The 23,776-nt window shown below is 50.6% G+C and overlaps 14 protein-coding genes across 14 annotated transcripts; 6 read left to right on the top strand and 8 right to left on the bottom strand.

Moving 5' to 3' along the window:
* Nucleotide 1: 1 nt before the first annotated feature.
* Nucleotides 2-445, bottom strand: B9G98_00898 (Inhibitor of growth protein 5; the record flags this gene model as incomplete). Its single annotated transcript, XM_024807456.1, has 1 exon — nt 2-445. One exon carries the CDS (start codon nt 443-445, stop codon nt 2-4), a length of 444 nt encoding a protein of 147 aa, XP_024663224.1.
* A 163-nt stretch (nt 446-608) lies between these two features.
* On the top strand, nt 609-1,598 carry B9G98_00899 (Cytochrome c1, heme protein, mitochondrial; the record flags this gene model as incomplete). Its single annotated transcript, XM_024807457.1, has 2 exons — nt 609-620; nt 759-1,598. 2 exons carry the CDS (start codon nt 609-611, stop codon nt 1,596-1,598), a joined length of 852 nt encoding a protein of 283 aa, XP_024663225.1.
* A 22-nt stretch (nt 1,599-1,620) lies between these two features.
* B9G98_00900 (Polyadenylation factor subunit 2) lies at nt 1,621-2,790 on the bottom strand (the record flags this gene model as incomplete). Its single annotated transcript, XM_024807458.1, has 1 exon — nt 1,621-2,790. One exon carries the CDS (start codon nt 2,788-2,790, stop codon nt 1,621-1,623), a length of 1,170 nt encoding a protein of 389 aa, XP_024663226.1.
* Nucleotides 2,791-2,882: 92 nt separating this feature from the next.
* B9G98_00901 (Alpha-1,2-mannosyltransferase MNN21) lies at nt 2,883-3,964 on the top strand (the record flags this gene model as incomplete). The annotated part of the gene is made up of 2 exons (XM_024807459.1): nt 2,883-3,915; nt 3,960-3,964. 2 exons carry the CDS (start codon nt 2,883-2,885, stop codon nt 3,962-3,964), a joined length of 1,038 nt encoding a protein of 345 aa, XP_024663227.1.
* Nucleotides 3,965-4,007: 43 nt separating this feature from the next.
* Nucleotides 4,008-5,069, bottom strand: B9G98_00902 (Methylthioribose-1-phosphate isomerase; the record flags this gene model as incomplete). Its single annotated transcript, XM_024807460.1, has 1 exon — nt 4,008-5,069. The coding sequence occupies one exon, from the start codon at nt 5,067-5,069 to the stop codon at nt 4,008-4,010; it is 1,062 nt and encodes a 353-aa protein (XP_024663228.1).
* Nucleotides 5,068-6,552, top strand: B9G98_00903 (hypothetical protein; the record flags this gene model as incomplete). The annotated part of the gene is made up of 1 exon (XM_024807461.1): nt 5,068-6,552. One exon carries the CDS (start codon nt 5,068-5,070, stop codon nt 6,550-6,552), a length of 1,485 nt encoding a protein of 494 aa, XP_024663229.1.
* An 18-nt stretch (nt 6,553-6,570) lies between these two features.
* B9G98_00904 (p-hydroxyphenylacetate 3-hydroxylase, reductase component) lies at nt 6,571-7,101 on the bottom strand (the record flags this gene model as incomplete). Its single annotated transcript, XM_024807462.1, has 1 exon — nt 6,571-7,101. The coding sequence occupies one exon, from the start codon at nt 7,099-7,101 to the stop codon at nt 6,571-6,573; it is 531 nt and encodes a 176-aa protein (XP_024663230.1).
* Nucleotides 7,102-7,786: 685 nt separating this feature from the next.
* B9G98_00905 (Separin) lies at nt 7,787-11,047 on the bottom strand (the record flags this gene model as incomplete). The annotated part of the gene is made up of 1 exon (XM_024807463.1): nt 7,787-11,047. The coding sequence occupies one exon, from the start codon at nt 11,045-11,047 to the stop codon at nt 7,787-7,789; it is 3,261 nt and encodes a 1,086-aa protein (XP_024663231.1).
* Nucleotides 11,048-11,156: 109 nt separating this feature from the next.
* Nucleotides 11,157-12,915, top strand: B9G98_00906 (Nucleolar GTP-binding protein 2; the record flags this gene model as incomplete). Its single annotated transcript, XM_024807464.1, has 2 exons — nt 11,157-11,924; nt 12,250-12,915. 2 exons carry the CDS (start codon nt 11,157-11,159, stop codon nt 12,913-12,915), a joined length of 1,434 nt encoding a protein of 477 aa, XP_024663232.1.
* A 10-nt stretch (nt 12,916-12,925) lies between these two features.
* B9G98_00907 (Tubulin-specific chaperone C) lies at nt 12,926-13,621 on the bottom strand (the record flags this gene model as incomplete). Its single annotated transcript, XM_024807465.1, has 1 exon — nt 12,926-13,621. The coding sequence occupies one exon, from the start codon at nt 13,619-13,621 to the stop codon at nt 12,926-12,928; it is 696 nt and encodes a 231-aa protein (XP_024663233.1).
* A 994-nt stretch (nt 13,622-14,615) lies between these two features.
* On the top strand, nt 14,616-16,748 carry B9G98_00908 (Acyl-coenzyme A oxidase 2; the record flags this gene model as incomplete). The annotated part of the gene is made up of 1 exon (XM_024807466.1): nt 14,616-16,748. The coding sequence occupies one exon, from the start codon at nt 14,616-14,618 to the stop codon at nt 16,746-16,748; it is 2,133 nt and encodes a 710-aa protein (XP_024663234.1).
* Nucleotides 16,749-16,913: 165 nt separating this feature from the next.
* B9G98_00909 (Putative G3BP-like protein) lies at nt 16,914-17,867 on the top strand (the record flags this gene model as incomplete). The annotated part of the gene is made up of 1 exon (XM_024807467.1): nt 16,914-17,867. One exon carries the CDS (start codon nt 16,914-16,916, stop codon nt 17,865-17,867), a length of 954 nt encoding a protein of 317 aa, XP_024663235.1.
* Nucleotides 17,868-17,888: 21 nt separating this feature from the next.
* B9G98_00910 (Leukotriene A-4 hydrolase) lies at nt 17,889-19,685 on the bottom strand (the record flags this gene model as incomplete). Its single annotated transcript, XM_024807468.1, has 1 exon — nt 17,889-19,685. The coding sequence occupies one exon, from the start codon at nt 19,683-19,685 to the stop codon at nt 17,889-17,891; it is 1,797 nt and encodes a 598-aa protein (XP_024663236.1).
* A 756-nt stretch (nt 19,686-20,441) lies between these two features.
* Nucleotides 20,442-23,774, bottom strand: B9G98_00911 (Two-component system protein B; the record flags this gene model as incomplete). Its single annotated transcript, XM_024807469.1, has 1 exon — nt 20,442-23,774. One exon carries the CDS (start codon nt 23,772-23,774, stop codon nt 20,442-20,444), a length of 3,333 nt encoding a protein of 1,110 aa, XP_024663237.1.
* Nucleotides 23,775-23,776: the final 2 nt, after the last annotated feature.

Consider the following 23,776-nt stretch of genomic DNA (forward strand, 5'->3'; position numbering starts at 1 on the left):
TTTAATATAGCTGGCGTTTCTTGGGTGACTTGAGCCCAATCCTCTCGCGGCAAGTCGGACAAAACCACTTGCCCTTAGGAGCCACAGTAATGTCTACACAGGCCATATGGTACCACTCGTAGGGGCAGTCTGGGTCGTCGCAGCCGACCATTTCGCCGAACGCCGGTTTTCTGCATTTACAATACACTGGCTCGGTGTTCTTCGGCGGGCGACGCGTGTTTTTAGGAACCAGCCGGTTGAGAAAGTCGATGCGGGCCGTCAAGAAGCTGATCAGGTGGTCTGCTTCGGCAACCGCATTCGCGTTGTCGGCCGAGTCAGTCTCCGCGGGGCGGAAGCTGGACTTGACAAACGAGTCGCTGGCCTGCCCAAGCATCTCGGCGATCTGAGAGCCCGCAGGGTCTAGGTTCTCAATCAATTGGACCGACCGGGCGACTTCATGGTGCATCAAGTAGGGTAAACCGAGCGGGCGGCTGCTGATGTAATATAGGAATAATCGCGTGTAACACGGAGGTTAGGGCATCTGAGCCAATCACAGCAGAGCAAATCAGCGCTTAGAAAATCCCAAAGAGCACCGTTCAAAAGTCATCATCGTCCTCCTAGGGTCAAAAATGTTTCGCTCGGTACGTATAGAAAGAGGAATCGGGAGAGGGTAGTTTGGGTGTGTGTGTGAGTGCAGGCGAGAAAATTTGCGGTATTCCATGGACGCCTAAACGCCTCCGGTCGGAGAGGGCTATTTTTTCAGCATACTAACAATTCAGAAAGTCTTGTCCAAACAAGCAGTTGTAGGAGCCGTGTCTACCGTGGGCCTCACGGCGTACTACGCCCACCTTTACTGGAACCCTGCAAACGCTATGACCATGGCAGAGCATGGTATGCATGCGCCCGACTACCCGTGGCCTCAGAACGGCCTCACACAGACTTTCGACCACCAGTCGATTCGCCGTGGCTACCAGGTGTACCGCGAGGTGTGCTCAACCTGCCACTCCCTGAATCTGGTTACTTGGCGCTCGATGGTTGGTGTTTCCCACACGGCCTCAGAGGTCCGCGACATGGCCGCTGAGTTCGAGTACGACGACGAACCCGATGATGAGGGCAACCCCCGCAAGCGCCCCGGTAAGCTCGCAGACCCTCTGCCTGAGCCGTACCCCAACGAGCAGGCTGCTCGTGCCGGTAACCAGGGTGCCCTGCCCCCTGACTTGTCGCTCATCACCAAGGCCCGTCACAACGGAATCAACTACGTTTTCTCCTTGCTCACCGGTTACCCCGATGAGCCCCCCGCCGGTGTCCAGCTCGGTCCTGGTCTTAACTACAACCCTTACTTCCCCGGTGGTGGTATTGCCATGGCCCGTGTCTTGTTCGACGGTTTGGTCGAGTACGACGATGGTACCCCGGCCACCACCTCCCAGATGGCCAAGGATGTTACCACCTTCCTCAACTGGGCGGCTTCCCCCGAACAGGACGACCGTAAGCGTCTCGGTATGAAGGCTCTCATCACCATTTCTATGCTGTATACTATCGCCGTTATTACCAAGCGCTACAAGTGGGCCAACATCTGGACCCGCAAGACCGTCTGGAAGGGCCCTGGTTCTCACAAATAGGCTAAACAGTAAATATTGCCAACTAACTAATATCTGCCGGCAGTCCGTTTGCTGGTTCGGTGTCCAAATTCAACCCGGGGATCGCGGTGTGCTCCTTTTTGCGCCTTTCCGGTACGCTGACCTCCACTGCGTCGGTGTAGAAGCGTGTTTTGAATGCCGTGGGGTCTCCGGGCCGCCCGCGGGCCCAGAACCGTACGCTCTTGTCATTAGACCCGGAACACAGCAGGTGGCCAGCCGGGTGATACGCTAAATCCCACACGGGCCAGCCGTGTGCCTTGGGAATAGATGCGGCAGGTAACAATCCAGAGGAGTTTTCAGCCAGCTGGCTGTCGAGTAAGAAGTGATTGATGGTGCCGTCTCTGGTGGCTGTGGAAAGCAGTTCCGGGTGCACAGGGTGCCAGGCCAACGCGGTAACATCAGCTTCGTGGCCACGCAAGACAAGAACATGCTGCATCATCCTCAGATCGAATATCCGAGCGGTGTTGTCTCTGCTGGCCGACGCCAAGAGATACTGTCCGCCTAGGGTCTGGAATTTTGTGCGAGTGAGTGTGTTTTTGAATCCATGTAGTGTGCTTAGGTTTTTAGCCTGCCGTGGGTCCCACAGTTTAACTGTATTGTCCTTAGATCCAGTAGCAATCAGCGAAAGGGACGGGTGCCAGTCGACGCATTTCACGTCCCAGCCGTGGCCCGTGAGCGTCGTTTCTTCGGCCATTGTCGCAAAAGACCATACTTTTGCCGTAGAATCGTCGCTTCCCGTGACAAATTTGGCGTCGGTGGGGCTCCAGGATATACCAGAAAGACTCTCGCGATGGGCTCCGCTCACGATGTTAACGTTGTTGAAGTTGGGCTGCCACACTTTTAATGTGCCGTCTCTGTCACCACTCAAGAGCCAGTCTCCTGAATGTGAATACGCCAGTGCTCTGATCTCGTTTTCATGTGCCTGCATCAAGCTCTCGAAGTTGAACGTCATTCCATGCCACAGCGTGAACTCGCCAGACGATGCACCAGTCAAAATACGTCTTCCTTCGGGAGTCCAACTTATACAAATTACTGGTTGTCTTGTTTTATTGACGCTCATATGTACAAAGCTCGTGCAAAGCGCAGTCGCTGGATGGTTTCGCCAGAGCATCTGTGGGGCCATTTGGTGGATGAAACTTGGCTCAGGACGAACCTGTAGCGGATCCGCACGCATTCCAAGCCTTCGACATAGCGACCAGTGCGTGAACTCATTGCCATAGTCGACTATCTGCCGGCTGGCTGGCGGAGTCTCTTCCATTACGTGAGATGAACAAGTTGAATTCGAGCAAATATACAGTTATTGGCGGTGGGCTGCTCATAGGGTCGTTGATTGTGTCGTTGGTACTTTTCGTGAGCAGAATTGACCAGGTCGACATCAACAATATCCGCCTAATGCACCAGCAGCGTCTCACGAAACAGGAGCGGAACATCGCGAAGTTCGCAAGTGATCATCTGGCCAGTATTTATGCCTCAAAGCCTGCTTCTGAGGATTTGGAAGAAGTAAAGTGGACGGCTCATAAATATGCCGTCTCTTTGTCGGAAAGCGCTCCGCAAGAGCTTTATGAAAGTGGTAGAGCGGTTGTACTGACGGCTACGACCGAGAGTATGCCTGATCTGTTGATTTACATTCAATGGCTACGGATGAGAGAGGCTGATATTCCTATTGAAGTGTATCTGCCAGACTGGTCGCATTATGAACCTGATTTGTGTGCCGATATGCTTCCTGGCCTTGATATCGAATGCCGCGTTTTGACCGACATTTACGGCGAGTACCTGCTGCGGAACTCAGACTACAAACCGTCTACAAAGTATTTGGCCATGCTTGCATCCAAATATGATGATGTGGTCTATTATGAGCCCTTTTCGCTGCCTTTATCGAGCCCACATTCGGTACTGGGAGCTGATGCGTTCAACAACACAGGTCTGGTTCTTTTGGGAACAGGTGAGCAGGCTCGTTTTGAGGCTGGCGATATCGATGTCGAAACCTGTGACCCTTCGCAGATTTTCCTTTCTAAATCAAGTCATTTATCGACCTTATTACTGGCAGCTTACTATGAAATGTGGAGCTTGAGCTATAACGTGCCTTCCGCGGCGGCCAAAATCCTGGCAAATGATTTTCGTTTTGCTGAAAACAAGGAAAACGCTTTTGTTTTGGACGACAAAGTTATTGCCTGGCACCCGGGTGCTCTGAGCTTCGAACCGGGCCGCCATTTCGGAAAGCTTGTGGACATCGAACGGCTTTTGAATACTGACGTCGATATTGAATTTATACTCTGCGATATCGCTCGGCATTTAGCCTGTGATTTGGGCCTTCACAAGCATAAGATTCCCCGAGCGTGGAAGTCTAAGGATCTGAATGGTATGTGTGAGTCTTTCAAGCAGAAAGCCAATTCATTTTAGGAACGTTAGGTCGAATCCGTTTTTATTCTCAACAACACCTTTCTCCGTAACAATTGCATCGATCAGATTAGCCGGAGTGACATCAAAGGCAGGGTTCCACACTCCGATTCCTGGAGCAGCCACAGCAACACCTTGGACCGATGTTAGTTCTTCAGCAGGCCGCTCCTCGATAACAATCTCAGCACCTGATCTCATCTCAAAGTCAATGGAAGTTGTGGGGGCAGCCACAATGAATTTGACACCATGGAATTTTGCCAAAACCGCCAGTTGATAAGTTCCGATCTTGTTGGCGGTATCTCCGTTTGCAGCTACGCGATCAGCACCCACAACAGCAACTTTGACGTCCGGGAACCGCGCCATTAATGAAGCGGCCATTGAATCAGTCACCAGAGTAGCGGGTAGTTTATCATGAACTAACTCATAAGCAGTTAGTCGAGCTCCTTGGTTATAAGGGCGGGTTTCGAGAGCATAGACATGTTTCAAGAGGTTGTGCGAATGCAAAGAGCGCACAATTCCCAGTGCCGTGCCATATCCAGCGGTAGCCAGACTGCCGGTGTTACAAACAGTTACTGCTGCAACGGGACCATCCGTTTGTTTGGAAATCCATTCGGCACCATTGCTTCCGATTGATTTGTTATCGGCAACATCATCTGCCAGCATCTTTACCGCAAACTCTAGTAACTCATTAGCCACGCCAGCACCAGATTGTGCCGAGGAAGCAGCTAGGACGCTCAACAAGTCAGTGGCAGCCCTTGACAAATTAACCGCGGTAGGGCGAGACGTCACAATATATTTCAGGCGCTCAGTCGCGTATTGCTTGACTTTCTCCGCATCCGGCTCGGCTTTGGCTGTCTCCACGACATCTAGAGCAACTGCCAACGCTCCAACAATTGCGATAGCGGGCGCACCGCGAACAACCATTCTCTTGATCACGTCGTGGCCGTCTTGGGCGTTTTTCACCTCAACATAAACGGATTCATGCGGCAATTTCAATTGATCGAGAATGGTGAGCCGTTGGCTCTGTGCGTCGTATTTAATCGCTTCCAAACTCATGATGAAATTTCAAACCAGCGATTTGGTAACTAAGCCTTTGCTCATGTCAGCGGACGATAAACGACGTCGAGTCGGACTGATCGGCAGTTGGCCGTTTCTCGATGCTTTTGCGATATTTTGTTTATTTATGGCGGCTCCTGGTGACATTGAAGTTGCTGTGGGCTTAATGGTTTTGTACTGGCGCCGAAGCTCTCTCAAGCTGGCTCTCCATTTGGCTGCTGCATTCGTGAGTGGGTTGCTGATCTACTCTGGGGTCAACGTTTGGTCTTATATTTATACGCTATGTGCTGCTCTACTTGCTTCTAGAGGATCTGGGTCGAGTAACTGGCTCATCAATGTGGTCTTTTTGTATGTGGGCACCACGGCACTACGGCTGCTCGGTCGGCTAAGCTTTGACCATGAGCTCCACGTTGGTGTCGAGGTTATTTTGGGTCAGATTTTATGTGCATTGGCACATGAGCTATTAGATATTCGTACCGAGTCTGATGAACCCCCGAAAAAAGGGCGCAAGCTCGCGGTGATGAAATCGCGTCAACCGATGTGGACTTTTATTGCATTAGCACTATCGAAACGCAAAAAGAAGGACGTGTATGAACCAATTGTTGTCCGCTATGTTGAAGATCGCATTATAGGACTGGAAACTGAGGCGTTGCCAGTTCTCGTCAATGATGTCGCATGGTCGCAAACTCACCATTTGCAGGGCGTCTTGTTGATATATGGACTCGAGCCTTCTACAAATTACAAGATCCAAGTTGGAGAGTCTGTTGTTGAGTGTTTAACAGCGAATCAGCGGAGTGAGTCACCAAGTTGGACCGCCGAAGAGATCATTGCCGCAGCAGAGATTGCTTTAAACGAAGCCAAAACGAAGCTACGCAAGTCCAAGAGAGACCAAGCGAAGAAATTAGCTACGATCCGTCAAGAAATTGTTGCTTTGAATGACCGCCAAGATAGTACTGCCAAGGCTGATGAAAGAGCACGTCGCAAACTTTTGTCACTGCAAGATCAGGTTCGCCAGCTCGAAGAAGACACTAAGGAGTTGCAGGCCCGGGAAAAAGAGCTGAATGATCGACGGCCAGAGGCTAAAGCAGCGTTCGCCGTGAGAGAACGTGAATGGAACGACAAGCGGCTAGAAGCGGAAAAAGTACGGGAGGAGCTGCAAAAAGTCAGCTCTGAGCACTCTGCCCAAGTCCGTGAGCTCAACGCTTCTATTGCGGAGCTGGAAGCTCGGGAGTTGACCTTGAAGGCCAAAGCAGACTCTCTTGCCCAGGAAGCTACTGAGATATCCCAGTCCACTGAGCTGGCAGTCAAAGCACTAATTGACTCAAGAGCAGAAGCAAGAGAAGCCAAACGGAGACGTCGAGCCCGCCAAGAAGAGGAGCTCCAGGCCTCCATTGATAAACTCAAGCGCGGAGTCGCCGACATGGAGCAGCGGGCATTATTGGTGACCCAAGCTGCCGGCAAATGGTCAACAGATTGGTCGTGAATATTTATATACAATACATTATTTGAGAGCCTCTCCCAAAATATGGAACCGGCGAGCTTGGTAACACATAGATCCGCCCATTCTGGGTAAAACGTCGATCACACGAGCGACGACAATGCGGTGGTCCTGGACCGGGACGATGTTAGCGATTTCGCAAATGAACGTCGAGCTGCAGTGCTTCAGAATTGGCAAGCCGGCCGATTCGTCAAAGAGTCTGGGGAATTTTTCAAACGGGTTCATGGGACCAAGCTGACCAGAAAACGCCAATGCAAGCTGCATCGACTCCTGGCTGGAATTCAGGACGTTTACTGCGAATTTAGGCGCCTTTTCTAAGAGCGCAAGCGTCCGAGTCGGCGTCTGCATGTTGAACGAAATCATCGCCTCTGGGCTCACCGACACCGACGAGAACGACGATATCGTCATCCCGCCCTTGTCTGTAGCGGATTGCGTCGTGACAATAGCAACTGGAGACGCCACTTCACGCATCGCAGCCTTGAATCCAGCAACAGTCGTCGAATAAAACCGTCGCCCCAGGCATCCTCTACACATTACGTACGCTTCAGGATGGATCCCCGGATGGTTGCAGAGGTTTTACGGCGGCCGTTACGAGAAAACTTGGTGCTGCGGCCGCCAAAAATAACATTGGAGGAAGCGTTGGCCGCCTGGCGAAAAGAGCCTGCTCGCAAAAGACGGCCAAAGCCCCCAGCTCCTAGCAAGTGTTTGCCTACTACTGCGAAATCGATCCCGGCTCTGGAAAATAATATATTTTGTAGAATCCTCGCTGCAAAACCTAAAATGGATGCGCAGACCCGTGATATTCTACCTTCTTTCTTGCTAACAAAGGTTGGCGTGGACGCAAACCACCAGATCGGGCCAGTACCTTTTTCGAATAAGCGATTGAGGGGCCCAAGGGCCTATCTTTCATGCATCCAACCCGATCTACCTAAAGGTTTTGTTGCCAAACTGACAGCGAAGTACCCTGAAATGCACGATATCAAGTCGGAGCCTCAATTCGACCGTGCTGCTCGTCAGATCATCGTCGATGAAATAACCAACGCACTACAAAAAGTTGACAACACTGCTCCTCCCATATGCAGTTTGAAACCGCACGACTCTATTTATTATCTGGATATTTCCTGTCTACCCGACGACCCTGTCATGCCTTCAATACCCGATCTAATTCCTGGAGGTATTGCAGGTGTTCATTTGGCAACCCTGCTCTACAAATACTCCTTCATCGAGCGGTGGCGTAAGGCAAACCATATATAACTGGCGCTGCTCCTGTACAAAACCGTAAAACACATGCACTGCGGGCTTCAGCTACTGCTTGCCCAATTGGTTCATTATTATCGAAAATGCGGGCAAGCAGCTCTTTGCTGAACCGATTGATATCCCGATCAGCAACGTCCCACAAATTGCCAACCAAAAGTGAACAACCTGCCATGGCGTAATCGCTATGAGGGCCGTATCCGTCAAAGCCTAGTATGCCACCTCTGGTTCTAGCCGACGAGCAGCCCATCAGTATTGCATTCGCGCACCGCTCCAGCCTCTGAATTCGATGGGGTCGTGCACACACTTTGCCTGAACCATGTCCTAAATAAATATACCACCCATGGGTTTCTAATGCTTTCAAAACTTCACCGTCTTTTGGTGGGCTTCCTGCAACTCCCTTCCATCCACGAAGCCTGAAATCAGCTTCAAATTCAGGCTGTAGGCGATCAAGATTGTTTTCTGGATTCAAAACATAGTAGACGGAATCGGGTTGTTGGGTTTGTGAAGCGAGCGCCTCTTCGAGCAATTTCAGCGATAAAAACCGGCCAACTGATGCACCTCTCAAAGTGGGCAAAGATTCCCATGGAAAGTTTTGACAACAACTATTGGGGATAATAACCATATCTCGTTTGGGTGGTGGATCGACTGCAACATGGAATGCGTTCAGAGCTTTCCGTAACTCCCTAGTCATTCCAGTGACATCCACCTCGTCGTAATCAAAGTTTGTGCCGCGTAGCTGTAAACTATCGGCAATATAATAAATAATGTCCTCGGCACCAACTCTATCAACATTTCCAGCCCCGGCAACCAGTTGGGCTAGAACAGTCGGTACTGAAATTGTAGCTTTAAAGTAGCGTTTGATTAGATCTTCCAAGCTCTGTGAAATGAAGGAAACATCCTGGTAAACATATGGCGAAAGCATTCCTTTGAATCCTCTCAGCCACTCCTGCTCTACTCGATGCAAAAACTCGTTGAACGCTTTCTCAACTTTGCCTCGTTTCGACCAGTACGCCTTTTTATCCTCGGGGGTGATCTCACCTTTAAGGCCATCACTTTCATGACATACATCAGTCAATTTTTTGAGCTCGTCCATGACTGCTTCAAGAGAAGCTACTTCGGTGTCATTGCGATCAAGGGGAAGAGTCACATGTACCTCCTCGCCATCAACCACCCGAGACAAACAAAGCTTTTTCTCGGTTTCAAAGTTCACCGAAACCACCACGAGCTCGCCATAGCTGGGCCGGTTGGCCCGTTTTGTCGACCGGCACATTGACACATACGAGTATTTCGGTTCTTCGACCAAATTGAACATAGGTGGTACTTTTTGTGACGAAGTGGACGACACGACCAATGCCATAGATCGTGCTAGCTGACTCTGTAGATTTGTATCATCCCAGAACAAGAGCTTTGTGCTGATGCATTCAAGCAGGATGGAGTGCAGCGTTTGCGACACAGCGGGAACGGTGTCTCGTCCAAGCGAAGGCACTGAAAGAGCACAGTCAGGTATAACGCTGAAGACAGCATCCTGATTCAGAAGCTTGCACGCGTTTGCATAGTTTGTTTGTACTGAATCAAATTCCATTGAATTGAATTGTATATCTTTGTATCGATTCTGAGCGTTGGCAAGCGCCGTTGGCGAAATCTTATGAGAACAAGAGAATGTACCAGTGACTTCCGACGAATCTACCAAAGGAGCAATGGCATTCAACATACGAACATAGACTGATTCTCTTAGTGGCGTTCCGCGGCGCACTGCTTGTTTGTGAGCTTCCTTCAAGTACATGAAAGAATCCTTCATATTTCCAACAAACCTGTAAATCTGTGATAGCCTCACACATACGTCCATGACCACAGCGTTCGCCGCAACACCAGTGAGGGCAAGAGCAGCAGCTATTGTTTGAAGCATAGTGCTAATTGCATCGTCAGGTCTACCTCGTGAAATTAAAACCTCTGCCACAGCCCATCGTAGCAGAACCTGCTGCAGTTTGGACAACGCGTATTCATTGAGCTGATTCAAGCATTCAGAACGTGACGGATCCCTAGTAATCTCCAGAAGCTTCTGCTCAGTTTCATTTTCAACGGCCGTATCAAAGTAACCCTCGAAGATAGCTTGCCAGCCCCTGCGAGGCTGTTTTGCATTATTTTCAGATGTCATGAGGGGATGTATGACGCTCAATATTCTCTCATTTTGAATTTTGTCGCCATCTACTAGCTTATTTAGCGCTGTAGCGAGACTGCCCCACTCCACTTTCATCTGATCAAGTTTCATTATAGCCTTTTCAAAAACATCCGGCATAGCGTCGACCTCGAGAAGAGCTACGGCCAGTCGTGTGGTTTTTTCAAGCAACATATCGCATGATGTGCCTAGTTCAATCTCAATTGAAGCTGCCCAGGCGTTGATAAAAGCTGGATCCGGACGTAACCGTCTTCCCAAGTTGAAAAGCGTGTTGGACAACGCTTTGCTGAAGGATTCACTAGAGGCAAGAGGAACCAGCAGTTGGCAGGTTGTGAGCATTTGAACAAGCTCATGTTTATCAGCGGAAGCGATACGAGTATGCAGTGCTTTGAGAATTTTGGCCGAGTCTTTTGGGCAGATCGGCATAGTGTTCAGTAGTTCCCAGTTCTTACTCTCCAAAACTTCGAGCAGCTCGTTATTTTTGGGGAATATCCTGTTTGCCTTTTCGATTAGCTGTTGCGGCGGTGATTCGATATCTTCGAGAACTAGGTAAATGGCTTTTTTGTCGGCGGATCGTCCCAGCTGAAGCCAATACTCAATGGCCAGCAGCCGTGCTTCTAACGTGTTGAGGCTCTCCACAAGCATCAGGATGTCCTCGTTTGCCAGCACCAGTGCCATTGTCGGGAGAGCTTTCAAAGCCAGTAGTTTGAGCGCGTCAAAGTTGGAGGTAAACAGCTCTTGTAAACACACGTCTTTTCGAGCAGACTGTTTACTCTCAACGAGGTAGTGGCGCCACAATTCGCACGTGATATCTTCGCCTTTTTCGATTAATTTCAGAATAAATAATTGGAATAGCTTTCGGGCTTGAGCGGGGCGGCGATTCGCAAGAACACCATAGGCGATCTCGGCTTGGGCGCGTGATTCAGGCGATAAAGTCCCGTTCGGTGCGTCCCTCAAAACTCTTTCGGCACTGTCTATGCTAAGTTTAGTGCTTTTAACTGCATCGCCACGCGGTAGCCGCGACAATTTCACTATGCCTGCTTCCATTCGGTGCTAACGCGCGACGAGTGTCTTAGTCAGAATCTGAAAAAAGGTTTAAGTAATTTTTATTTTCCACCCAAAATTTTTTTTTTTAACATCGCTCACTCAGAAATCAATGGGTGTGCAGAAGAAAGAAAAGAGCCGTCGTGCTCGTGAGGGCCAAGTCAAAGATGGAAACCTGCGTCTGAAAGGAGAAAATTTCTACAGAGATGCCAAGAAGGTCAAGAAACTGAGCATGTACAAGGAGGGCCGGGCTCAGCGGAATGCCAAAGGAGAAATCACCAAAGCAGCAACGTTGCAATCAACTGACATCCCCAGTGCACGAGTTGCTCCCGACCGTCGGTGGTTTGGCAATACTCGAGTCATTTCCCAAGATGCGCTAACCCATTTCCGGGAGGCTATGGGCAATATTCGCAAAGACAGTTACCAGGTTTTGTTGAGACAGAACAAGCTCCCTATGTCGTTGCTGGAGGAGTCTTCACAAATTCCTACTGTTGACATCACTGAGACAGAGTCCTACTCGTCCACATTCGGTCCCAAAGCCCAACGAAAAAAGCCGCGAACGGCTGTGTCAAGCTTGACCAATTTGGCCGATACAGTTGCCCGTGATACTGAGGAGTTCGAGAACAAAGAGGAGGAGAGCGAAGACGAGTTCTCTGCGGCTGCCAAAGAGCATATTTTCTCAAAGGGTCAATCCAAGCGTATTTGGAATGAGCTGTACAAGGTCATTGATTCATCAGATGTGGTGATTCATGTTCTTGATGCCCGTGATCCCATGGGAACTCGATGCAAATCTGTTGAACAATATATTAAGAAGGAAGCTGCACACAAGCATTTGATTTTCGTGCTGAATAAATGTGATCTTGTCCCTACGTGGGTATCGGTAAGTACAAAGCTTAGCGAAGCTATGAATGGACGAATAAAGAAAAAAGAAACGACCCCCACTGTTAAGTCAAGGAGCTGCTGTTTTTTTCATGAGCATGAGCCTGTTACAACTGTGGGAGATAAACACTTGCTGGTGCTCGAGCTCCGTTTTGGAGCTTTTCCGGCAACGGTGATTTCTTTGAGTTGGGAAGGGACGTGAAAACAATTTCTGTGCCCAACCCTTAGTAGAAATCAAACATTTTTTCTCTTGTTTCCTTTTTTTTCTTTATTTCTGACCCATTCAAGGCTGTGCCTTTCAATTCAGGAATTATACTAACTTTCAGGCTGCTTGGGTGAAACACCTCTCTAAAGATTATCCCACGCTGGCATTCCATGCTTCTATCACAAACCCCTTTGGAAAAGGAAGCTTGATTCACATCTTGCGGCAGTTTGCTAGTCTGCACAAGGATAGAAAGCAGATCAGTGTTGGTTTGATCGGCTACCCCAATGCCGGTAAATCGTCTATTATCAACACACTGAGAAGTAAAAAAGTTTGCACCGTTGCTCCTATTCCTGGAGAGACAAAGGTCTGGCAATATATTACCCTTATGAAGCGCATTTTCCTGATCGACTGTCCCGGTATCGTTCCACCCAGCAGCAAAGACACCGAGACGGACATTTTGTTCCGTGGTGTGGTTCGTGTTGAGCATGTTTCAAATCCAGAGTCATTTATTCCGGCTTTACTGGACCGCGTAGAGCCCCGTCACCTGGAACGCACATACGAGATCAAGGGCTGGAACAATTCCGCTGAGTTCTTGGAAATGCTTGCTCGAAAGAACGGGCGTCTTCTCAAGGGTGGCGAGCCTGACGAGTCTGGCGTGGCCAAGGCTGTTTTAAACGACTTCAACCGAGGCAAGATTCCCTGGTTTGTGCCCCCGCCTAGAGACGAGGAAAAGGACCAAGAAGACTTTGCTGGGTTCGACGATAAGCCTGCTGAGGTTTCTGCTTAAATTATATATATTATTTTTCTAGCCATTTTGCACGCCCTTCCGGGGTATCAATCCACTCAAAATCAGGCAGCGTGTCTATGCGGGACCAGTTGATACTTTGGGTTTCGCGAATCCAGTTGAAGTCGTCGATTTCGTCCCAGGGAGAGCCGAAGTAAGCCGGTCCAAACCGAATTGCCCGGCAATCTTCAATGATGGGTCGCTTGGTTCCCAGAAACACATCGCACTCTGTGCTCTTGTGCATACGGAATTGATGGCACTGGGCAACAATGGTTGTGTTTTCGATGTTTGTCAAGTACAGCGGGCCGTCGACCTGGAGAAAAATCACCGAATTGGAAATTTTCGACAGATGCAGCGTTTTCTGCGGGACGTCGCACATGACAATGCAGTGGTCGAGGTCGTTGGCAGGCTCTACAACTTTGCGAGATTGCCGCGGGGTTTGAGTTTGTTCCGGGGCCTGACTGACTTGGGCGTTTGCAGCAGGCCTGGCTAGCTTGGATTTGAACGCAAACTTTTTCGGTTTCTCTCGGCATTTCTCACTCCATAGACTCAATTCCTTCTCGTACTTTTCTAAATCGTGTGCCGGTATTTTATCCCGGTTATTTCGTACATCTGCTATGAGAGCCGATATTTCGTCCAGGAGCTGCCGTGAGTCCTGCTTGCCTACACCGTCTCGAATCGCCTGGATCCGCTGCGTATAGTCAAGCATTGCCCTCCATGTACGTTAAACAGTAAGCGTAAGAGAGAAGTTTCAGGGCGAATGTCGGATCTAGATTAGAAAGGCTAAAATGAAAATAGGCGACCAATTGAAGGCTGTTTCGACCGGTAAACAGCACTAATAAACTTAGACCCCACTCACCGCCCGCATGGATGCGATCTCATCACCTGATACATCAGCCAACCGCACGCCCAGTTAGTCATCATCACCAATGGACCAACTGCTCGACGAAATCCGAGGACACATCGAAGGCACCATCGACTTCAAGGGCCAGGCGACTGCCGAAAGATACAGCGATACTGCATCTATTAGCGGCATAGCCCTCAGCGTGCTGGTCGGATTCGTCCTCCAAAACTTCGAGGTCGCGGCGGCAGGCATTTTTTTGACCTACATGGCCGTGCTCGTCCTCTGCCTGCCATTTTCCTTCTACCGGAAAACCCCCGTCACGTGGACTGCTCTATAGAATGAATACGACCTGCTACTTAGCGTTTATTTAATAGATTCGCTTCTAGACGAGTTAACCCGGTCTCTACCGCGTAGAGCTCTAGCTACGCGCCGGCTCGCTCCTGCATTTTCCGTGGTTTTGGTTCGAGCCGGATCAACCGCTGTCAGCACATGGCGTCTAACCCCCCCGGGCGCCCATTTGCTTGCCAGCCAAAAGGGAACCCCGCATTCAGAAATGGTTCCTAGGTTAGGGTTCGGTAACGGTTTGCAGGTGCGCCCGACGGTCCCCCTCAAACTACTAAAAATCGAGCCGAGGGCAGAATTGGGGCCGAATTGGCGCGGGAGACGAGCCGAACCACAAAGCTGGGCTCAGTTGCACCTGTTGGTAAAAAAATTGCTTCTCGGAGCAACCAAAAACTGCCGTTTCTGAACAATGACCTCACATGCAGCTGACTTAGCCCGCTGCCTCGGCACTGTCCTGCTGGCAAGCATATATAATCCCCACATACCCCAGGTTTCGACTTTTCCTCAAATCACGACGATGACCAAGTCGCTTTCGACCAACCCCGCTAACGACGTCGTCATCGACGGTAAAAAATACAATACTTTCACAGAGCCTCCTAAGGCCATGGCCGCTGAGCGCGCCAAGGCTAGCTTCCCCGTCCGCGAGATGACCTACTATCTCGACGGCGGTGAGAAGGTCACTGAGTACAACGAGGCAGTATGGGAGCAGCTTGAGCGTGCCCCTGCTTTCGACAACACCGACTATTACGATGTCTGTGGTGACCACGAGCTTTTGCGTGCCCGCACCCTTGCCAAGGTCGGCGCGATTGCTGAGATTGTGACCGACGGTCGCAGCGAGCGGGATATTCAGAAGGTTCTCTCCTTTGTTTCGGTCATTGACCCCGGCGCCATGACCCGTATTGGTGTTCACTTTGGCCTGTTCCTCAACGGTGTCCGCGGCTCGGGTACCTCCGAGCAATTCAACTACTGGGTCGGTGAGGGTGCTGCCAACCTCAGCAACTTCTTTGGCTGCTTCTGTATGACCGAGTTGGGCCACGGCTCGAACGTTGCTGGTGTCGAGACCACTGCTACCTTTGACCGCAATACCGAGGAGTTCGTTATCAACACCCCCACCATTGCTGCCTCCAAGTGGTGGATTGGTGGTGCTGCCCACACTGCCACCCACGGTCTTGTGTTTGCCCGCCTAATTGTTGATGGCAAGGACTACGGTGTCAAGAACTTTGTTGTTCCTCTCCGTGACCGCAACACATGGAACCTCATGCCCGGTGTCTCCATTGGTGACATTGGTAAGAAGATGGGCCGTGACGGTATTGACAACGGTTGGGTTCAGTTCTCGAACGTCCGCATCCCCCGTCTGTTTATGATGATGAAGTATGCCAAGGTGTCCAAGGACGGCAAGGTCACCCAGCCTCCTTTGGCTCAGCTCGCTTACGGTGCTTTGATTTCCGGTCGTGTCTCCATGGTCTACGACTCTTACACATGGGCTCGTCGCTTCCTGACTATTGCCATCCGTTACGCATGCTGCCGTCGCCAGTTCTCTTCTAGCCCTGGTGGGCTCGAGACGAAGTTGATTGACTACACTTTCCACCAGCGCCGTCTTTTGCCCCGCCTGGCCTATGCCTACGCCATGAACGCTGGCTCTGCTGAGCTCTACAAGATCTACTTTGCAGCCACCGATCGTTTGGCTAGCACCAAGCCCACCGACAAGGAGGGTCTCCAGTCTGCCATTGACGATGTCAAGGAGCTGTTCTCGGTCTCTGCCGGTCTCAAGGCCTTCTCGACCTGGGGCACTGCTCAGATCATTGACGAGTGTCGCCAGGCATGCGGTGGTCTCGGTTACTCTGGCTACAATGGCTTCGGTCAGGGTTACAACGACTGGGTTGTCCAGTGCACTTGGGAGGGTGACAACAACGTTCTTACGTTGTCCGCTGGCCGCTCTTTGATCCAGAGCGGTCTTGCTATCCGCAAGGGCGAGCACGTTGGTGCTGCTGCCAGCTACTTGAAGCGCGAGCTCAACGCCAAGCTCAATGGCCGCAGCCTCGAGGACCTCAACGTTCTTATCGACGGTTGGGAGCACGTCTCCGCCGTCGGCATTTCTCAGGCCGTCGACCGCTACGTCGAGCTCGAGAAGGAGGGCGTCTCTCAGACCGAGGCCTTTGAGCGCCTCTCCCAGCAGCGCTACGATGTCACCCGTGTGCACACCCGCATGTACCTGATCAAGTCCTTCTTTGAGAACCTCAAGACTGCCAGCCCGGCTCTGCAGCCTGTTCTCACCGACCTTGCTCTTCTGTTCGCCTTGTGGTCGATTGAGATCGACGCCAGTGTGTTCTTGCGCTACGGCTTCCTCGAGCCCAAGGACATCAGCACCATCACCGTGCTCGTCAACAAGTACACCGGCAAGGTCCGTGAGCAGGCCATCCCCCTCACTGACGCCTTCAACCAGAGCGACTTTGTTATCAACGCTCCTATTGGCAACTACAACGGCGATGTTTACAACAACTACTTCGCCAAGACCAAGGCCGCCAACCCTCCCATCAACACGCACCCTCCCTACTATGATAGTGTCATGAAGCCTTTCTTCACCCGCAAGTTCAACGACGACCCTGATCTCAGTGCTCTTGAGGAAGAGGAGGCCGAGGAGAACGAGTAAAAACTTCGTCTTTCGACAGAATTATATATTGATATTTTCTACTATATATGCATCCTTGTGTGCTGCGCAGTACAATGGCTTTCTTCCTCCGCGGGTAAGGGCGTCAACCACCTAACTGCTTTTGGGCACGGCGGCTCGATGACTTAGTGTATTTGGTCAGCCGAGATGTCCACCGATGAGGTGGGTTGGCTTTTTGTCCAGCAATACTATACTATCCTGTACAAAGACCCGGCCAGTCTATATAAATTTTACAGATCAGACTCGCAAGCTATTCATGGCGCTGGGGGCGAGTCTGTGAAGCCCATTCTAGGCCAGCAGGGCATGCGCGAGTTTGTGGACCAGGCTGCGCTTAGGAACTGCAAAGTGCGGGTGACCAGCGTTGATTCGGTGCTTGGCATTGAGTCTAGTATTGTCTTGCAGGTTCTTGGCGAAATCTCGAATGACAACGAGCCTCATAGCAAGTTTGCTCAGACGTTTGTACTGGCCAACGCAGACAAAGGGTACTATGTGGCCAGCGATATCCTAAAAGTCATTCCGGCCGATACCGAGGAGACGCCTGGGGTGACAGAGAGTACAGCAGTGAAGGAGGTCAAAGAGAGTAAAGAGACCAAGGAGGCTCAAGAGAGCCAAGAGATTGAGGAGGCTATGGCTGAGGAGGTTAAGGAGGCTCAAGAAGCTAAAGAGGCCAAGGAAACTAAAGCCAAAGAAGCTAAGGAAGCTAAAGCCGCCAACGAATCTAAAGCAGTCAAAGAACCCAAAGCCGCCAAAGAGCCTAAAGCCGCCAAAGAGACCAAGGAATCTAAAGAGAGCACTGCCGAGACCAAGTCCAAGCCCACCCCCCAAACCTCACCGAAGCCTCGCGAGAATTCCACGACTGAACACAAAATATCCCGAGACCGCTCTTGGGCAGCTGCTGCACGTACCTTTGTTCCACTCGGTGTGGCTACTCCTCAACCTCAATATATCCCTATGCCGATGATGCCTGTTCCGATGCCCATGGGTGATCTCCGGCAAATGCACATGATGAGCCCCAACCTACCCGTCCAGTACGACTTCTCAAGCCCCTCTGAACAAATGAACCGATACGGACCTGGGCAATACAAAGAGCATTCGCATTAAATTTTAACATGCTATGTACGACTAAAGACCCAAATCCTTCATGACCATAGTGCGGCAAATGGGATGATAGAAATCCTTGTATTTAGCAAACGTGTCAAGAGCCAATTGCCGGCTGACACTGGCAAGGTTACGGTAACCAGGACGGGTGAACTTCATTCGACCAACCGTTCCCAACCAGTCGGCCAGAGGCTGGTACTCCTGCTCAAGCTTACCTGCGATCGCCAAACGGAACCAACGAGCCTTGATCTCCGCATTGTTAGAGGTGCTGAAATTGAACAGCTCGTTCATCTTCTCGGCAGCAGAGGAGATGTGCTTTGCACCCTCGAGTTTCTCGGCAACAGAGTCCAAAAAGACCAACACCTGGCGAGCCTTCCATCCCTCCGTATCCTTTTGAGTGGCCCAGGAGAAGTCTCCGGTAGATTTGGCGGCTTCAGCATACTTGGCGGCGAGATCAAAGCAAGGCTCGGCGATGCTTGTATCAAAGTCCGGCTTGGGTGGAAGACCAGGAGTGTGCAGCCAGAGATTCCAGTCAATGGCATCAAGCTTGTCCTTTTGACTAGCAAAGAACTCGTACAGAGTCTCCTTGAACATGTCAGTGTCCAAACTCTTGGCCTTGAACTTGGAGAAGTAGAAAGGAATAAACTTGTCCCACTCCCCACGGCCTAACAAGTTCTCGAGATACAGCAAGAATGTTGATCCCTTTTCGTAGGGCACTGTGGAGAACGCATCATCGGGATCGACGTTGCCTTGAAGGTCAACCACCATTTTAGAGAACTTTTCAGCGGTTTCTCCCATAGCATCAATAGCTTCAGTCAAATCTTTCCAGCCGATGATCGCCTCAAAGTGACGGTAAGATTCACCACGAAGGGCTCCCATGATTCTCCGCTCCAGGTAAACGGTCCAGCCCTCATTGAGCCAGAAGTGCTCCCATGAGCAGTTTGTAACGAGGTTTCCACTCCAGGAATGGGCAAGCTCGTGGGCAATCACTTCCACCAACTGGCGATCGCCCGAAACAAGAGTAGGAGTCGCGAAGGTGATGTTCGGGTTCTCCATCCCGCCAAACGGGAAAGACGGAGGCAAAACGAGGACATTATAGGTCTCCCACTCGTATGGGAAAACAATCTTTTCCGCAACCTTAATGAAGTTCTCGGTGTCAGCCTCAAACTCGTACTGACAAGCTTTGAGATCGCTAGGCTCCGAGTAAACTAATGAGCGCGGACCGATGGGAGCACTGGCCAAATCACCGCTGGAAATAGCAAACAGATAGCTGGGAATAGGAATGTTCTGGCGGAACTTGTACACACCCTCCTCATCGGACTTGACAACGTTGCCAGTTGCAACCGTGGGGTGGGCGGACTCGACCTGGATATCATATGTTGATTTGACGCTAGGAGTGTCGAAACAAGGGAAAAGAGAACGAGCATGAATGGATTGACACTGCGAAAACATGTACGGAGCCTTTTTGCCGGAGGTCTGCTCAGGATCAAGCCACTGCAGCGCCGTGCACTTTTCAGTGGTTGCAAACTCGATGTCCAAGTCACCGCTCAGTGCTGATTCGGGCAGGCAGATGACCAGAGGCGCACCTAGGGGTTCTTGGCGCGCGCTAATGGAGTACTTGACCGGCTGACCATTGAACACGACGCTGTTGACATCCAGAAACGAAGTGTCGAGAACAACTTCGGCGTTAACGATAGAGTCGAACTGGTACTTTACCGAGCCCGACAGAGTCTTAGTAGGCCAGTTTACCTTGAGCCTAACAGCAGTCGAACGCAAAGAGACCTTCGTGTAGTTAGAGAGAGTCGACGGATCCAATTTCATTGATGATGAGCCGTGGATGCCAAAAAACCGTGCTGCATATGATGTTGTCTGGGTTTGGGTTCCCCGCTCCCGCCCAGAGTCTACTCCCTCCCTTCCCTTCATGATTAAGTAGGGCAGGGCTAAGCACAGTCACGCCACTCTCGCACCCGTCGCTCATGCTAAGTAATGGCGCCCCGCCGTCCTAGTCTCCATCCTGATGCAGATTTTCGTCAAGACCTTGACAGGAAAGACCATCACCCTCGAGGTGGAGTCTTCCGATACCATTGACAATGTTAAGTCCAAGATCCAGGACAAGGAGGGAATCCCCCCTGACCAGCAGCGCCTCATTTTCGCCGGCAAGCAGCTTGAGGATGGCCGCACCTTGTCCGACTACAACATCCAGAAGGAGTCCACTCTGCATTTGGTCCTCCGTCTCCGTGGTGGTGGTTCCGTTATTGAGCCCTCTCTTAAGGCTCTCGCCGGCAAGTACAACTGCGAGAAGGCCATCTGCCGCAAGTGCTACGCCCGTCTGCCTCCTCGTGCCACCAACTGCCGCAAGCGTAAGTGTGGCCACACCAACCAGTTGCGTCCTAAGAAGAAGCTGAAATAAACGATTTCGCTTGCATGTACACTGCAGTTCCGCGGAATGTTGGCCTGGGCTTTTATGTTTCGTCTTTAAAATGGCCGCTCCTTCCGCTTCTGTAATTATTGCCTAGGCAGTTAAATAACACAAAATTCAATACATGTTGAATTAATTAAAGTCTAGCTCTCTGGCTACTATAAATACTTCTCGTGGTACTTCATAATGATACGCACGAGCGCGGCCCGCATGATGGGTTTCACGAGCACTTCTTGAATGTTTGCCCGTTCGCAGGCTTCTCGCGTTTGCTGGTCTGAGTATCCGGTTAGAGCGACAATTGGGTACGGATACCCGAGAGTACCACGAATGACTTGGGTGGCATCCAGTCCGTTGAGGTCTGGCATCACCAAATCCATAAAGATAATGGTATAGTGCACACCATCTTTGATGCTCTTCTCGACTAGGGCAATAGCCCCGTTACCCGAGTATGCTGTGTCGACGGTTTGGACACCCATACGCTCCAGCATGCTGCTGAGAATGCGCACATTGAGCTTATTGTCGTCGGCGACCAGCACTTTGATGTCTGGGTGGGGTTGTGACGCAAATTCGTTTTCCCTTTCCGTCAAGTCATCTGAAGGGCTTCGGGGCCCGCGAGATCCCGTCAGTGTTTCTGGACTGGCCATCTCGAGGCTCCCTGGAATGCTCGCTGGGGTTTGCAGTTCCGATACCTGGGGGGAAGGCGTCTTTTCACTCGACGTTGCACCTTTGGCTGTTAAGAACGTAGAAGAACTCATTGGACTGTTCGTTGTGCGTGGCGGCTGGGATGCCTGTACTGAAGCGAACAGAAGAGAGGAAGATGAGTTGTTGGCGTACATGTTTCGACCAACCGTTGTGTCACTGGTAGACACGGTAGACCCGAAGCTCAACGCCTTGTGGTTTTGCCGTGTTTCAACTGTCAAATTGCGCCGTTTGTTGGCCATAGGCAACATTTTCTTCACAACACCAGTATGCAACGAAACAGTGTAAAACGTGTCGGGGAGAATAACCGGCGCCGGTCGATAAAAGAGGGGAGTCAAATTCGGCCACGGGGCAACAATTTGAATTGGAGCTCGAAGCAATGCCGTTGAAGAATGTCCTTCTGAAGACCAGACAATAACATAGCCGCCGATACCTTCAGCAAGCTGCTTGCACATCGACATGCCCAGACCAGTGCCTTGATGACGTTTGGACAAAGACTCATCACCCTGGGTGAATGGTTCGAAAATGCGTCCAAGCTGTCTTTCTGACATTCCTTGACCGTGATCTGTTACTGAAACCTCCAACATAGCTAGCTGTCCCGTTAAGGGATACTCGGATTTCTTGTAAGGTTCAAGAGAGATCCGCGAATCGATTTTGGGATACAGACTCACTAGCACCGACACAGAACCATTTTCATCACTGAATTTAATAGCATTTGACATGAAATTAATGATGACTTGGAACATGCGATAAGAGTCACCTCTCAGCTGAAGGTTGCTGAGGTCCCCAGGAACGGCAGCCATTGACACGGACAGATGCTTTGCGTCTGCACGGGCACTGAACGTGTTTTCCACATTAGAAATCAGTTCTGCGGGAGTGAAGGTTGCAACCTCGGGAACAAGGTCAATTTGGTTCTTTGAGAACGTCAAGAGCTCGTTTAGGAGTTCCATCAGGACGCGTCCGGAATCTAAAATGACCTTCAAATTGTTTCTGATTTTCTCAACATTCTTCTCGCTCAGCGAAATTGATGTCATTCCCATAATACCATTCAAAGGTGTGCGGAGTTCGTGGGTAATATTGGCAATGAACTTTGACTTTGCCGCATTGGCGGTTTCAGCAACAACTCGGGCTTCTTGAGCCTCTTGAGTTCGTGCCCGCACTTGATCATCAAGATAAAGATACTGATTGCTGAGCTTGTCGATCATTTTGTTGTACTCATCAACCAAATCGTCGAGCTCATCAATATAGGGGCGATGAAGCTTGGGCAATTTCTGAGGCAAATGGAACGCCTTTCGACGTTTCGCCCGCTTCGTAGGCTGGGAAAACGATGCCACAGTTGACTTTGTTTCGGTGAGAGGCGAATTTGGTGGTGATGGTGTCGGTGAAGTTGTTAAAGACGAGTGCAGCCTGCTCGGGTTGTCGCCATCGGTTTCCGTATTGTCATCGTATTCTAGTGACGAGTCGGTCAATTTTGAGGGCTTACGCGAGGGGCCAGTGCTACGGTTGTTCCGATTTGTCTCAAGAGGCCTTAATACCAAGTTGTTGTAAATCCTGTATAGCGAAGAAGTAAAAGCTCTGCCGATAGGAACAATTACCAGGACCAGAGCTCCCAAAATACCCCCAGAGGTACCTATAACCCGGTTTCTTAAGTGGCGGACATTTGCATAGGCCACTGATTGAGGGATTGAGACAACAACAAGCCAGCGTCGTTGTAGAACCTGCGCATAACTGAAACCCGTAGATGCCTTGGACGAGAACGGGGTGTATGTACGAAGAAAAGAGCCACGTGCACGCTCTACAGACGTTGTATTGGACAGTTGAGAGGCAGCCTCCATGGAAGGGAATGTAGAGTAACCGGAGATCCCTGATGAACTGCCAGTGGGCGGGAAAAGGAACTTGTAACCGATGCTGCCACTGGTGGAATTCCTCGCGGTTTCTCCAATATAAATACTGTTATCTTGCAGTGTATCGCTTGATAGTTGTTCTGTATCAAGTAGAGGCTGAGCAGACATAACCACAGTCCCGTAACCAACCAGGAGCTCGCGATGAATGGTATCCGTAGAGTTGGTCGAGTTGGTCGAGTTGGTCGAGTTGGTCGAGTTGGTCGAGTTGGTCATGTCGTTGAGGGGCTGAGAAATCTCCATAGTAATGGGCAGAGTAATAGAATACGAATAGGATACCATCTTTCCCTTTGTGACTACCGCAGTAGGGTCTTGCAAGATCCCGGTTTGGTGTAAAATACGCCTTTGCACCTGTTTGGGCTGCTGCAGCGGTAACAGGTCGCTCATAGTGGCCAACAAAGCAGTCAATGACGACGCCGAGTCCGAATGTTCCAACGAGTAGGTTTGTGTCATATTCCAGTCGTATACAACAATCGCCTGGTAGCCTTGCTTCGAGGTTATCATGGCATTAAAGTAGCTCGAAAGGTCGTCCCACTGTTTGGTAGTTGCATTATTTATCATGTGCGAGAAGAGCGTCTGGGTGACCGTGTCACGGCCAAACATCCACGAAACATCAAACTGGGTGTTTTCAATCGACTGCTGCAACTCCACGGCCTTCATGGCTGCCACAGACTCGAGCTTGAACGCCATAAGCGCGGAGCCGTAGTCCCAGCTCTTGACCGAGGTGACGGTGATCATGATTAAAAGTGATAAGAATGCCACGCAGAACACAAAGAGTGTTAGCTGCAGCCATAAGGGCACGCGCAACGTCCAGTTGCCCTGGTATATGGCCTTCAGTTTTCGAGAGGCCCGTTGGCCAAGACCACGGGGCATGACAAATAACTCCTGCATCG

The sequence above is a fragment of the Wickerhamiella sorbophila genome (genome assembly GCF_002251995.1).
Source record: "Wickerhamiella sorbophila strain DS02 chromosome Unknown contig1, whole genome shotgun sequence".
In the NCBI taxonomy this organism is placed as follows: domain Eukaryota; kingdom Fungi; phylum Ascomycota; class Dipodascomycetes; order Dipodascales; family Trichomonascaceae; genus Wickerhamiella; species Wickerhamiella sorbophila.